Source organism: Leptinotarsa decemlineata, unplaced genomic scaffold (genome assembly GCF_025532065.1).
Source record: "Leptinotarsa decemlineata unplaced genomic scaffold, Ldec_3_MD MMD2_tig00026354_RagTag_RagTag, whole genome shotgun sequence".
Lineage (NCBI taxonomy): Eukaryota > Metazoa > Arthropoda > Insecta > Coleoptera > Chrysomelidae > Leptinotarsa > Leptinotarsa decemlineata.
The window spans coordinates 5,223,357-5,238,365 of NW_027412702.1; the positions used below are offsets into that span (position 1 = coordinate 5,223,357).

The following is a 15,009-nucleotide window of genomic DNA, read 5'->3' on the forward strand; positions in this document are numbered from 1 at the left end:
ACTCTCAGTGCGATTTTTTGCCACAGTGAATGGAATTAGTTCGGTTCACCAAGGTTGACAGTTCTTCCTTTGTATCGACCATAAAAAAATGATAGTTTTCGACTTACTGGGAAAAAGTCATTGAAAGTTCAGAATGTAGAAATTATTCAAATCTTCAAATCTGAAATATTACAGAACATAAGAAAAGTAGTTCCAAGAACAGAATTCTGTAGAGCACGGCAATAAGAAATTTATAGTAGAAGAGTAATTATACAGGGTGTAACTAAATAAGCGTAAAACATTTAAGCAGGTGATTCCTCATCGAAAAAAAGGTAGGATCTTTTATATAAAGAAACTTCGTTGGAGCATCCCTTGTTAAGATGCAGCCCCTTAAAGGGGGTACATAAACTTTGTATAACAATTTTTTTCACAAGCACTAAAAAAGTTATAATATTGAAATTAACCTGACGTTTTGTACTACCAAAAAGACACTTAGCTAGAAATTTATTTGGTTAGCCCCATGGTTGTAAGGGGTGGAAAACGCAACCCCCAAAATCTATTTCCAATGTAACTTTTTGTCTTATTATTTGTTTACCATTTAAAACTTTATTTCCGATAGCCTGTTAAATTCTAAACAAAAAATGTCTCTTGGGTATTTTGCCAAAATAAACCAGTTCGCAGCAAACATTTATTTTAGGAACAACTACAGAGATACATCGTCATAAATGCGAAAATACGAAACTAATATATCTAGTAGGTCGCTATTAGCGATAGTGACAAATTAATTGGTGTGACGCTGTCAGTTTGTTAATTTTCGAAATTGAATTATTACTAATTGTGTGTTGTTGTTCTGTTCTTTATTTGTTACTTTAATAATACACTTGTTATTAAAATGGCATACACAAATGAGGAAATGGCTGATATGCATTACGTTCACGGTCTCTGTCGCAGGGGAATGGGTTAGAAGCTTCTAGAAGATATGCTGAAATGTATCATCAATGGCAGCATCCTTCACATAGAATATTTGCTCGACTTCATCAACGATTACGAGAATATGGTTCATTCGACAAAAGAACGCAGGATTGTGGTCGCCATCGAGAAGTACGAACACCACAGCTTGAGGAAGCAGTACTTAATTTGATTGAAGAACAACCTACTACCAGTACTAGAAAGATTGCTTTCCAGCTAAATGTTGATCATATGACGGTATTTCGAATTTTAAAAGAACAACTCTTATACCCTTACCATCTGCAAGGAGTACAGGCACTGTCACCGCGAGACTTTCCGAACCGTCTTGAATTTTGCAATTGGATGGGAGAAATGATTAGAAGAAATTGTGACTTTCTGAAGACGATAGAATTCACAGACGAATGTAGTTTTTCCATAATTACCTCCATAATTACCTCATATGGGCTGATGAAAACCCTCACGCTAATGTCGAATCTAATCATCAAGAACAGTTTTCTCTTAACGCGTGGCTCGGAGTTATTTGGGATTATTTAATTGGGCCCCCTTTTCTACCTCCTCGATTAAATGGTAAGGCATACGTTCAATTTTTAAGAGAAGTGCATCCAGTACTGCTGGAGGAAGTTCCTTTGGCCTTCAGAAGGGATATGTTTTTATGCATGATGGGGCTCTCGCCCATTTTAGTCAAGTAGCACGTCAGCATTTAACTGAAACATATGCAAATCGATGGATGGGTCGAGGAGGACCACAAAACTGTCCCGCTCGATTCCCGGATCTCAATCCTCTCGATTTCTCTATTTGGAGCCATTTACAGCATTTCGTTTATCGTACTCCTGTTCGCGATATATAGGACTTAAGAAACCGCATCATCAATGCGGTTTCTTAAGGTAATCTTAAGGTAAGGACATCTAGACGCATGCGTAATGTCTGAAGGTAGACATATTGAACATTTACTATGATTTCTACATGTTGTGTGTTTTGTTATTAATAAATTAGTTTCGTTTATAACCTTTCAATCGTTTAATGCAGGTACTAACTACCAAATAACAATAAATCAGTTCGCATTTATGACGATGTATCTCTGTAGTTGTTCGTAAAATAATTTTTTGATGCGAACTGGTTTATTTTGGGAAAAAAACCCAAGAGACATTTTTTGTTTAGAATGGAACAGGCTATCGGAAATAAATTACTGGCTAAGTGTCTTTTTGGTAGTACAAAACGTCAGGTTAATTTTAATATTGTAACTTTTTCACTGCTTATGAAATAAATTGTTATACAAATTTTATGTACCCCCTTTAATGGGCTGCATCTTAACAAGGGATGCTCCAACGAAGTTTCTTTATATAAAAGATCCTATCTTTTTTTCGATAAGGAATCACCTCCTTAAATGTTTTACACTTATTCAGTTACACCCTGTATTGAACTCAGTTTTTCAGTTACATTATTGTGTTTCAATAAATTGTAACTACAGGTTTTTTATTATCAATTTTTTTTCAGGTGATAATTATGCGGCACCACGCAGAAGAAGAAGATACCGGAAACAACCGAAATCCGTCGTTAACCCCGATTCGAACTTTTATTTCTATTGGTTACTAGTTTTAACTGTGTGTGTTTTGTACAATCTATGGACGTTGATAGTGCGAGAAAGTTTTCCTGAACTTCAGGTAAGAGGTTATATGCGAGAGCCTTTTGCTTTCTTATAAAGATATCTTACTTGTTGTATGACGAGAAATAATTACCGGGCTTCCCGAGTACAAGCGATTCTTTGCATTTGATCTAAAGAAACCAATGATTATTTCTATATATCATCTTTGGAGACTCCTTTCCTTACTGAATCATACACATCTGTCAACGTTACTCAACAGTAGGGTCTGATTTCAAAAACTACACCTCACGATTTGATTTCGACAAACTTTATTTGAAAAAATATAATCACAACAAGTGTATGAATACACTTAAGAAAACTACTGGTCTAGCGAAACATGTTGTGATTATATTTTTTCAAATAAAGTTTGTGGAGATCAAATCGTGAGGTGTAGTTTTTGAAATTACTATGGATCTTCATCAAGTAATGGCCGAATCAATCAGAAAAAAAAAATCTGATGGTCCTGTTGTGGAAACTACTCACCCGGCCATTACCATGACAAATATTGACTTATATTGAATACCAGATGGCTCTACTGTCTTGATGAGATCAATCATTCAATACCCCAAAATCTGTCTGCAGGTAATCAATCGATTTATTTCAGGGAGGTCCTACTTCTGGACCTATTCTTGCAGAAGAAGCAATAATTTCCACTCATTAATACATGTTTAATATAACCATATATCCGGGAAAATATTTGCTGTGTTCTGCCATTTGAAAACAATGATGTTAACCTAATGTTATTTGAAATAGAATAATTTCAAAACCCTAAAGAATTTTTGAGAATAATCAGTTTGAAAAGAGTCAATTTTGTTGTTTTAATGATATTTCTATGTGCAGTTTGAAGGAATTTCATCGGTGAAAATGAAATGTTTTATGATGTCATTGAAAAGGAGCTGTGAGCACCTTATCGGTTTTATGGCTGTTGTCGCAAATAAACACTTTTATTGAAACTGCTATCTATAAAAGGTGCTACTGGGCACCCCGATGGTTGTATTGCAAACAAGATTGTTCTTTGAGTAACTTAAAAGTGTTGGCATACATATTGCATGTGAAAAAACAGATATTCACTGGACACTATGCCAGAAAGGTAATGCCAATATACATCAGAGAAATTAAGGATCATTTGTAATCAGTCGCAAAGAGAATATATAAAAGACACATTATTTTCAACCAGTACATCAAGTAACTATTTTATTGCGATTTTCTTTTCTACAGTCGAAATAATATTACAAGGTGTTTAAACTGAGAATTTCAGAAATATGAATCTGCAAAACCTCACTACCAAGGAAAATTTGAAAAAATATTTTGAAAATATTATACAGTGACTCAAAAGTACATATATGATTGATTTGACGGTATAAAATAAAAAATGAAACTTAAGATAATTGTCAGAAATGTCTTTAGTATGTTTATAAAAGTTGTGAATACCACTAATGGCGCTGATATATAGTCTTTCAACATTTTAAAAGTTATTATGACAAGTAAATGTGTTTGTTGATCGTTTCATTCAATTCATTGGGTTGAAAAGTGATAATGATTTCACAAACTGAGTGGAGCGAATTTCGATAAACGGTCTACAAGTGTGTTCCAATAATTGAAAATCGATTGCAGCAGTTGTATCGCCAACAGCAAATGCAGGAATAACTTCAGTTAAGAATCCTACACTGATATCTGTCGGATATAATCCAACGCCCTTCGTGCTATTAGTCAGGGGAGTAGTTGTTTTCTGATAGGTGTCAGTTCATTAACCTACAGCGTAGATAAATAATTTGAGACTATGAACAAATTGTTCTTTTATATAATTCGGTTTGAAAATGATTATGAAAAGAGCATTTTTGAGCTTCGAAGTGAAATGAATACAAATATGTATATTCAGTGAAGATTATTTTATTCACTATTGTCAAAAGACATGTCAGTATCACTCACATTCACTACAAATTGTCCAACTTGTTGCTATTTAATATTGTCTTCTTTCCACATTTTTGCTCCACTTTCTGCTGTACCTACATGATCAATGCATTTTTCCACTTTTCTGACGTATTGTTAGCTATCGCATTATGGAAGATGTTTTTAATGTCAGCAAATTTAAATGAAATGTTATGCTCCACAACAAAATTTTTCATATCAGCCTAAATCAACCCAATAGGATTGAGTTGGCAGTAGCCTTAAAACAATTTTATTTCGAGTTTAGCCATTTCATCAATGATTTATTCATCATGTTTTGTTCTGTGTTGATGAACTATTGCTGAAAGTTCCATTGTAAGTAATGTTAGTAATATTTCCTAAAATTAGATAATTTTAGAACGCAGGCAGTCTTAAATATCAGATTTCCTTGATGCTGTGGTTGAAATATCTTCCAGTTTCCAGCAATGATACGCTGCGTTATCTAATACAACGAAACAGTTATCACTGTATTTTGGCAAAATATATTCAAACCACTTTTCAAAAAAGTTTCCATTAATTTTCTCATAGAATAATATCCGGTTTTTTGGATTCAAAAGCCGACAGCGTCTCTGGAAGAAATGCGTCATCACTTCCAATGTCATCACTGCTGTAGTATGTGCCCAAAACCGACCATCCCAATAATGCCGTACAATGAAAAGCCTGGATATCAATTGTTTCAAATGTCCCAATATAATGTACTCTCATTCATTTTCATGTATTATTTATTGAGCCGAATTAATCAGTGAAATATACATATACCGAAAGCGAATGAATGTAAATAATATAATACAATTATAATTCACCTCATGAATTTTTCAATTCCATTGAAAGTCTATCAAAAGATACCCTTCTTGAAGAAGAGACAGAAATATCAGGTCAAATTTTTGATTTTCTGTGTCCGTCATTAACTCAACTCTCGTCTACAAAATTATTCTTTCTTCTTTCATTCCTGTAGGTTTTTTAATTATCTCTTCTCCATAGCACTATTCCATCACTGCCCAAATGCAAGTTATACCTCACTCGTTTTTGATATTCAAAATTTAATGTTTTTGATAATATATGCAATGTAGTTCGTTTCTGATGAAATATTGATACTGTTACATTTTTCCCCGTAGGTTCATCAATAACTGACTACACTGAATAATCAGACTTAACTTTATTTCACTTCAAATACAACAAACACTTCAACTAAAACTTCAACTATTATTTGAATGTCTATCGCCATACTAGATCACTTCGCGCACTGTAGCTTCCACTTGATTGTGTTGATATGCTCGCAGCTAGCGTTTAAATATCGTAATCGAATGCCGTAGAAATTTGGCAGAAGTTCTGTCGAAGTCGATAGCATTATTCTCGGTGCTTCTGGAGTGGCGGGGAATCATCGTACATTCGCGCACTCTTAGCTACGTCACCATTGGTTTATGGCTACCAGTGGCGGCCGGCGTTATTTTATTTCGGACATGATATACAACAATACACTATTCTTCTGATTACATTTCTATGAAAGTCATTCACCGAATCTACAACTTTTTACTATTCTGGTTGGTTTTTGGCACTGAAATTGTATAATTCTAATAATAATAATAATAATAATAATAATAATAATAATAATAATAATAATAATAATAGCACTTGCTATCAGCATGTCCAGCATATGCGGTCTCGGCCTATATCCATCGACATAACGCGGCCCTGAGAGTGCTATATTACCATCTACGGCACTCTTACGGTATTGACGAGACACCGGTGTTGCCCTACGCTCCGGGGGATATTGAATCCGTTGTGGGGAACGAGAAGTGCCGAATTTATTGGAACTATTCGTTCCCCACCCTCAGGCTCATACAAGCTAATAAGCCTGATGTAGTCCTTCTCGACCACCAGACCAAAACGATATTTGTCGTGGAGTTTTCAGCTCCTGGCGAGACAAATATCGTCAGAAAAGAGGAGGAAAAACGGATAAAATATCGAGATTTTCTCTTCGAACTCCGCAGACTCTATCCAGATCACTCTGTCAAGATGGTCGTTCTGATTATTGGAGTCCTTGGTGGAATGATGTCTTCTCTACTCTCGAATATCAAAATCATACCGGCTTGCCGCACTAAGGCAGAAATCTTAGCCGCACAGATGCAGAAGGCTGTCATTCTTGGCTCACTGCGTTTGCTCAGGGCACATGATTCTCGGACCCAATGATCACTTACCCCACGGTGTGGGGAGTGGTCATTGGTTGATTATGCTGGCGCGCCCTCCCGAATGTATCGGGGCTTCGGGGGATAGGGCCTGACCAGCGCACACTACGGTGAAAAAAAAAAAAAAAAAAAAAAAAAAAAAAAAAAAAAAAAAAAAAAAAAAAAAAAAAAAAAAAAAAAATAATAATAATAATAATAATCAGCTGACCGCTGATCAGGTGGAATCCTTCTGGAAGGATATCTATGAACACCCGCAGCCACTCAACTTAGACACTCCAGCCCTAGCGCAGTTCGAAGCTTTCAATAGAGAGCTTCGACAGCCTGAGCCCAATGAACTGCGCAACCCGATAACCCCGGATGACGTTCGAAGGGCCCTCGTTGGTTCCAAGAACTTTGCTGCTCCAGGCCCAGATGGGCTGAACACTTATTGGTGGAAAAAACTACCAAGTACCCACCACCATCTGGCCAGAGTTTTCAACTCATGGCTCGATGGAGAGCAGCCGATTCCGGATTGGACCGGACCGTTCTTATCCCCAAAAGCGGAGATTTGTCGATTCCTAAGAATTACAGACCGATAACATGCTTGAATTCGTGTTATAGGTTGTTTACAAGCATCTTATACACACGAATACTCACCGCAGTTGACCGAGTGTTCGAACGGATATATGAGCAGAGAGGGTCGAAGAGAGGAGTCGCTGGATGTAAAGAGAACCTGCTCATCGATAGATGTGTAACGCAGGACTCGATACAATATAAGCGTAACCTCTCTATGGCCTGGATCGATTACCGGAAGGCATTTGATACAATTTCGCATGAGCTCATCTTGCATTTGCTCAGATGCCTTGCGGTACAACATATGCATCTCACTACAACATAGTGAGATGCATTGAACAACTGACACCACTTTGGCGAACTCGCTTCACCATAACGTCTGGTCAAGCAAGAGTTCAAACAGGGTGGGTCACTTTCAGAAGGGATGTATTTCAGGGTGATTCCCTCAGCCCCCTTCTATTCTGCATCTCACTATTGCCATTATCCGTTGCGCTCAGAAAGACTCGAGGGTATAACTGTGGCACCCCCGGAAACCGGAGGCACAAGGTCACCCATCTGTTTTCTATGGATGATCTTAAACTTTATGCCTCTGGAGAGAAGGATCTCCATCAGTCCTTGAGGGTGGTTGAAGAGTACACGCATGCTATCGGTATGAAATTCGGGATAGACAAGTGTGCAATGGTTCATCTCAAAAGAGGACGATGCGGGGACTACGGAGAGGATGTACAGCTCGTAGATGGAAGCATCCTACATCATCTGAATGCCGGAGAGACGTATACTTACCTCGGAGTGGAACAACGCCACTCACAAGAGGTAACTGCAGTGAAAAACTCTCTCCGCGGCAAGTATCAGCACAAAATTCGACAGATCTGGTCATCGGAACTGTCGGGGAAGAACAAAGTAGCTGCAACAAATATGCTTGCCGTTCCAATCTTACTCTACTCGTTTGGAGTAGTGAAGTGGACTCGGGAGGAGCTGTATCAACTCGACGTAAGGACCCGAAAAATGATGCATCTCTATAGGAGTTTGCATCCCAAATCGTCCGTTCCACGGTTGTACTTCCCCCGACAACAGGGAGGTCGTGGACTTTTGAGTTTGGAGTGTCTACATGACAGAATGGTACTGGATACAGCCTGTAAAGTCGTCAGGAGTTCGGATCCCCTTCTCTGCATGGTCCGTGACCATGAGAGAGCAGGAATTGGAGCATTTCTCCTTAGGGCAGCCGCTCGAGCAGCTGATGAACTCGGTATAGTATTCGACTCTGAACGAGGTGACTACAACTCTGTCACCGAGTTGGAACCCGTTAAGCAAAAAGCTCAGATAAAAGCCGCAGAGATCACCTTACTTCTGCGGAGACACAGGGATAAGCCGATGCATAGGGTCTTCTTCAATAACATTGAAGACCTTGGCTTATCAAAGCGCCTGACGTTCGCTTTTCTCAGGTCGAGTCGGCTGAAGTCGGAAACTGAGGGGTTCATCATGGCTTGCCAGGATGGTGTCTTCAACACCTTAGTCTACCGCAGTCGCGTGATGGGTATAGAGGTTCCTGACACAAGGTGCAGGGCCTGCCGCGAGGCGCCCGAGACCCTAATGCACTTGCTATCAGCATGTCCAGCATATGCGGTCTCGGCCTATATACATCGACATAACGCGGCCCTAAGAGTGCTATATTACCATCTACGGCACTCTTACGGTATTGACGAGACACCGGTGTTGTCCTACGCTCCGGGGGATATTGAATCCGTTGTGGGGAACGAGAAGTGCCGAATTTATTGGAACTATTCGTTCCCCACCCTCAGGCTCATACAAGCTAATAAGCCTGATGTAGTCCTTCTCGACCACCAGTCCAAAACGATATTTGTCGTGGAGTTTTCAGCTCCTGGCGAGACGAATATCGTCAGAAAAGAGGAGGAAAAACGGATAAAATATCGAGATTTTCTCTTCGAACTCCGCAGACCCTATCCAGATCACTCTGTCAAGATGGTCGTTCTGATTATTGGAGTCCTTGGTGGAATGATGTCTTCTCTACTCTCGAATCTCAAAATCATACCGGCTTGCCGCACTAAGGCAGAAATCTTAGCCGCACAGATGCAGAAGGCTGTCATTCTTGGCTCACTGCGTTTGCTCAGGGCACATGATTCTCGGACCCAATGATCACTTACCCCACGGTGTGGGGAGTGGTCATTGGTTGATTATGCTGGCGCGCCCTCCCGAATGTATCGGGGCTTCGGGGGAAAGGGCCTGACCAGCGCACACTACGGTGGAAAAAAAAATAATAATACCACCAGACCAAAACGATATTTGTCGTGGAGTTTTCAGCTCCTGGCGAGACGAATATCGTCAGAAAAGAGGAGGAAAAACGGATAAAATATCGAGATTTTCTCTTGGAACTCCGCAGACTCTATCCAGATCACTCTGTCAAGATGGTCGTTCTGATTGTTGGAGTCCTTGGTGGAATGATGTCTTCTCTACTCTCGAATCTCAAAATCATACCGGCTTGCCGCACTAAGGCAGAAATCTTAGCCGCACAGATGCAGAAGGCTGTCATTCTTGGCTCACTGCGTTTGCTCAGGGCACATGATTCTCGGACCCAATGATCACTTACCCCACGGTGTGGGGAGTGGTCATTGGTTGATTATGCTGGCGCGCCCTAATAATGATAATTCATTGATAGGAATATATATATATATATATATATATATATATATATATATATATATATATATATATATATATATAAAATCTAGAAAGGTTAATGCAGTCAAGCTGCTGGAAAATAATTCCATGAAAATCAAAAAATAAATAGATAAGTACTCTTTGATCATTCCCATATTGATTTCAATTCAAGAGCCACCGGTATACAGCTGTTTCAGCCTATTGGGCATCGTCAGTACCGGGCAGGCGGTCCTCGATTGAAGACAAAATGAGAAAAAACCAAGAAAGTACTTGATAAAAATAGCTGCGTAAACGCAAGCGAAACATAAGTGGAACCACCTATTGGTGTGACACCCAAGTCAACTTGCCAAGTTTTTATGTCAGTGTTGGTGGTTTGACCAATCAACCGACAACTGCGGTAGCAGAAATTTGGGAAGCTAACCTGAAATGCCATCGGAAAACGAATCCACATGTTTCTAGAAATGATATGAAATCTAGAAAGGTTAATGCAGTCAAGCTGCTGGAAAATAATTCCATGAAAATCAAAAAATAAATAGATAAGTACTCTTTGATCATTCCCATATTGATTTCAATTTAAGAGCCACCGGTATACAGCTGTTTCAGCCTATTGGGCATCGTCAGTACCGGGCAGGCGGTATATATATATATATATATATATATATATATATATATATATATATATATATATATATATATATATATATGCTACGGAGAAATCGCAACATGAGCAGACCTTGCTTTTCCATCCAACCATGGATGATATGATAAGTGGTTCATTCTCTGATAATTTTGTAGACGCTGCAACCATATACTGCTGTTTTATTTGCCACTGTGTTAAAATGAATTTTCTTGAGTCTCATGCTTTTACACGTTTGAAATAGTCTACTTGGTTTCAATATCGACATGAGACTTTTTCGATTGTTGCCTAGGAAGGCAAACAAATTTCAGTAGGACTCAAATGCTGTATCCGTGCATGGTCATGTATCCTGAATATATTATTAATTATACCAAAAAAGTATTTCAACAATACACTGAAAATTTCGAGAAGCAAACAATGTTATTTATTATAATTTCAAAGTATGGTTTGTTCCAGAGTTGTTCGGACTTCCATTGTCTAATATGATTTGAAACCTATGGAAGATCAAATAAAATTAAAATGAATTGCTGAAATCAATTATATTAAGCAATAAAACGTGAAATGAAACTATAATAAAACGAAAGTAGTAATCAAGATAAAAGATGAAAATGATCACAGAGAAATAAAAATAAGCAATAAACATTAATCAATTAAAAAAAAATATATTAAAAAAATTGAAAAAAAAATTCTAAAACAAGTTACTTCACGACGTTTCGATTGTTAGTTCCACAATCACCATAAATCGAATGAAACGTTATTTGGAGTTTTTACGTAATCTATATTCTTTCCTCAGGCTATGATTTCAACTTTTTGGCTAACCTGTGATTCCATGAGTGATTTGGTATTTCTTCTTGACTTGGCTGTACAGCTTCGGACCGGCTATTTGGAGCAGGGACTGATGGTGTACGATTCGAAAAAATTGGCCTGTCACTATTTACGCTCTCGTGCCTTTCTGCTGGACTTGGCGGCCCTTTGTCCACTTGATCTCCTACAGTTTAGATTAGGATGGCATCCGATGCTCAGGTGTCCAAGATTTTTAAAGGCAAGTACATATTTTTAAGTTTACAAAAAGTACATTTTAATATATTGTGTCTACGAAAATATTAATTTGAGATTTTAAGACAAATGATGAGTTGTTATGAGTTGCGAAATGTAAATTCAACAGGATTTTTTCAAAATTTACAATAACCACAATTATAACTGCGAGTATTTGAAAATTATATAATATTTCGATGGAATAATTTTCATAGTAGTTATCAGTGAAACGATAGTTTCTCGAAGTATACCGTGCTGAAAAAAAAGATATGAGTCTTTGGATCTGATACTTCAAACAATGAAACAAGTGAAAATATCTTCCGGTTTAACCGGAAAATAATCCAAGTCAAGAATTTTGAATGGAACACTGTATATTTTTTCAAACTTTCCAATGGTATATGGCAATTAACTTCAAAATGGTGGCGCAGCAGTTATTTCCTTCAAATTCAATATGGCGTCTCTATAAAATCATCTATGAAAATATCGTTAAACAACTTGATGCAGTTCATTTTTTGTGCCAGCTTTCACATTTTCACCGACACGGAAAAAATTAATCGCATAGTACCTTCCCTTGCCATTTCTTTGATATAAAAGAGGTACACTTCAATAATTGAGATTTTTGGGATGAATGAAATCAAAGATCATATTTGAAAGTAATAAAAATTCCCTGCGTTAATCGTTGAAAAATTTCAGTTCTTGAATGTTTTTTTTAGAACTTGGAAAATTTTGTCTTTTGTTTCGCCCTACATCAAATTGTGGCAATATTTCTTTAGATAACCTCATGATGCCGCCATATGAAATTTGATAAATTGCTTCATGCAGCCATTTGGAATATAGATTCTCACTTATTTCATATTGTTTCGTATTGTGTCATTACGGATGAAGTGGAAATATAATTAGAAATATCGACTATACCTCTGTTCAGAATTTCAATTTCCTTACCCTACAAACAAAATAATGAAGTCGTCTATAATGATTTCGTTGCCACTGATCTTAACTCAAAAATCATATTTGAAATGAAACCTGGCAGGAAAACAATATTATTACGTTCGCTATCCTGGCAATTATAAAAACACAACACAACAAAAAAATATTTTTTGAATGTTTCCTACACTAAATTAGTCAATTTCTACTAATTTTGGGGTGATAAAAACAAAAATAACAATGAAAAATTTTTATTAGCTCTGGTTTTTGAGATACACAGTACTTAATCTTAAAGAGTAGTTATACTATACGTGAAAAGTGAAAGTACATAAAACAATATTGTTATGTTTCTTTTAGAATATTTTAAGTACAAAATTAATAAAAAAAAACATTATTCTTAGTGTTTTGACAAATAAAAGAAGTTTGTACCACCAAATTTCAATTAAGTCCATCCGATTCATTGTAAGATCGCTGTCGTTTAGCTTGTCTTTTATAAAACACTTCTGGAGCATCCCTACAAACAGACCAGCAGTAGTCTGCAAGCATTGCTTAATTCCAACGGCCCTGATATCTCTGTTCCATTAAGGCAATGTCTCGATGGAATCTTTCTCCATGTTCGTCACTCACAGCTCCACAGTTTTGTGGGAAGAAATTAAGATGAGAGTGAAGAAAATGAATTTTTAAGGACATGTTGCATCCAAGTTGGTGGTAAGCTTGAAGAAGCTCTTTAACCAATGCTGTGAAGTTATCATCTCTTTTGTTACCTAAAAACTCATGTACAACCCCCTTAAAGGCTTCCCAGGCTCTTTTTTCATTTCCTGTTAAAATCATGTCAAAAGCAGGATCATTTACGATTTCACGGATTTGAGGCCCAATAAAGATGCCTTCCTTGACTTTAGCATCACTCAACCTGGGAAACTTTGCTCTCAAGTACTTTTTGACGCTGTCTGTACTGAGATATTTTCACATCATGTTTTAGAAGATTCCACTGTTGTAGTCTTGACCCTAACAGCTCAGCCTTTTCCTTAGACAAGCGAAGATCTCTTATAAGGTCACTCAACTCTGCTTGACTAATTCGTGCGGATCACTAGACCTATCGCTTACCTCAAAATCAGGGTCATAGGATGTAGAAGGATGGGTTGCTCCTTCTAAACAGTCTTCATCACCTTCCTCTAAAATTTCATAGTTTTGGGGTGGAGAAGGGACTGGCAAATTGTCTGAGTGTGGTACAGGCCGAAGAGCAGATGGGAGATTAGGGTATTTAACCGTTCCTCTTTTCTTCATAGATAAACCTTGCTTAATGGGAGGAGTTAAGCAGAAATAACAGTCGTCTGTATGATTGGTAGGCTCACGCCAAACCATAGGTACTGCAAAAGCCATTGCCCGGTTTTTATTTTTCAGCCACTCTCGCAATATGACGGAACAAGAATTACAACATATATGAGGAGCCCATGATTTATCTTGGTCCCCAACTTTCACACCAAAATAATGTTCATAGGCTGTCTTAACGATAGGTATCATTTTACGTTTCTGAGCCTTAAATGTTATTTCACCACATATATAGCAAAAGCTATCGACAGAATTCACACACTTTCGAGGCATTTCAGATCAGCACTTAAATTAATTTAAAAATCAACTTCACACGATAATTTCAATAGCAACCACGTGCGTACAATTGACAAACTCACTTAGGTTATGTTTACTACTTAAGAACAGCTGATGAAAGGGGTGTTATGTAAACAAACATGTGTACCAACTGTTGGTGATGAAATATTTCATTTGTTGAAAACTCAATGTACATATATATAATATAATGATACTATATCTTGAAAACAAGAGCTAATATATAATTTTTATGGTCACTTTCGGTTTTAACACGTGAAAATACAATAAAATCATCTAATTTCAACCCCGAAACAAAAACTTTGTTGTGTTGTGAAATGATATTACAAATGCCATTTTGATTGACTGTTTACATTATGAAGAGCAAATAATTGATACCGACGGTAACTTCAATATTTTTTTAATGCAATGGTTTTATTACAGGTATATCGTGCTGTTAATTATTATTATATGGTAGAATCCCGAACCGTTTGGCCGAATTTATGGAGGGTGATAAATCTAATCCACATTCTTTTGATACTTGCTCATTGGTTTGGATGCTTCTATTTTTTACTATCGGAAGCGGAAGGTTTTCGGGTGAGTCTTTTATTCACAGAGAGTATAAATTCTGTCTTCTTTCATCTTTATCTAAATATTAGGAATAAACGACTGTGTGTGTGTGTGTGTGTGACTGTGTCCTGGTTATAAATTTTTCAAAAATTATTCTATTGACATAAATAATTTATGTCCGACAATTATTGTCGGACTTACAATTTGGGAACATAATACAAACCTATTTCAATCTGTTCACAAAACTTTTCGAATTGAATTGCTTCTCGAATATTGAAATTGCTTTATTT

At 37.2% G+C, this 15,009-nt stretch overlaps 1 protein-coding gene across 7 annotated transcripts in view; it reads left to right on the forward strand.

The window, feature by feature from the left end:
• Cngl (Cyclic nucleotide-gated ion channel-like) overlaps positions 1 to 15,009 on the forward strand; it is a 463,427-nt gene that overhangs the window by 377,084 nt on the left and 71,334 nt on the right. For 5 of the 7 annotated variants that reach the window (XM_074184263.1, XM_074184265.1, XM_074184264.1 and 2 more), the window contains 3 exons: positions 2,443 to 2,609; positions 11,382 to 11,630; positions 14,594 to 14,746. In XM_074184263.1, the coding sequence (XP_074040364.1) occupies positions 2,443 to 2,609; positions 11,382 to 11,630; positions 14,594 to 14,746 (569 nt within the window). The other 2 variants (XM_074184270.1, XM_074184269.1) reach the window with 2 other exon arrangements.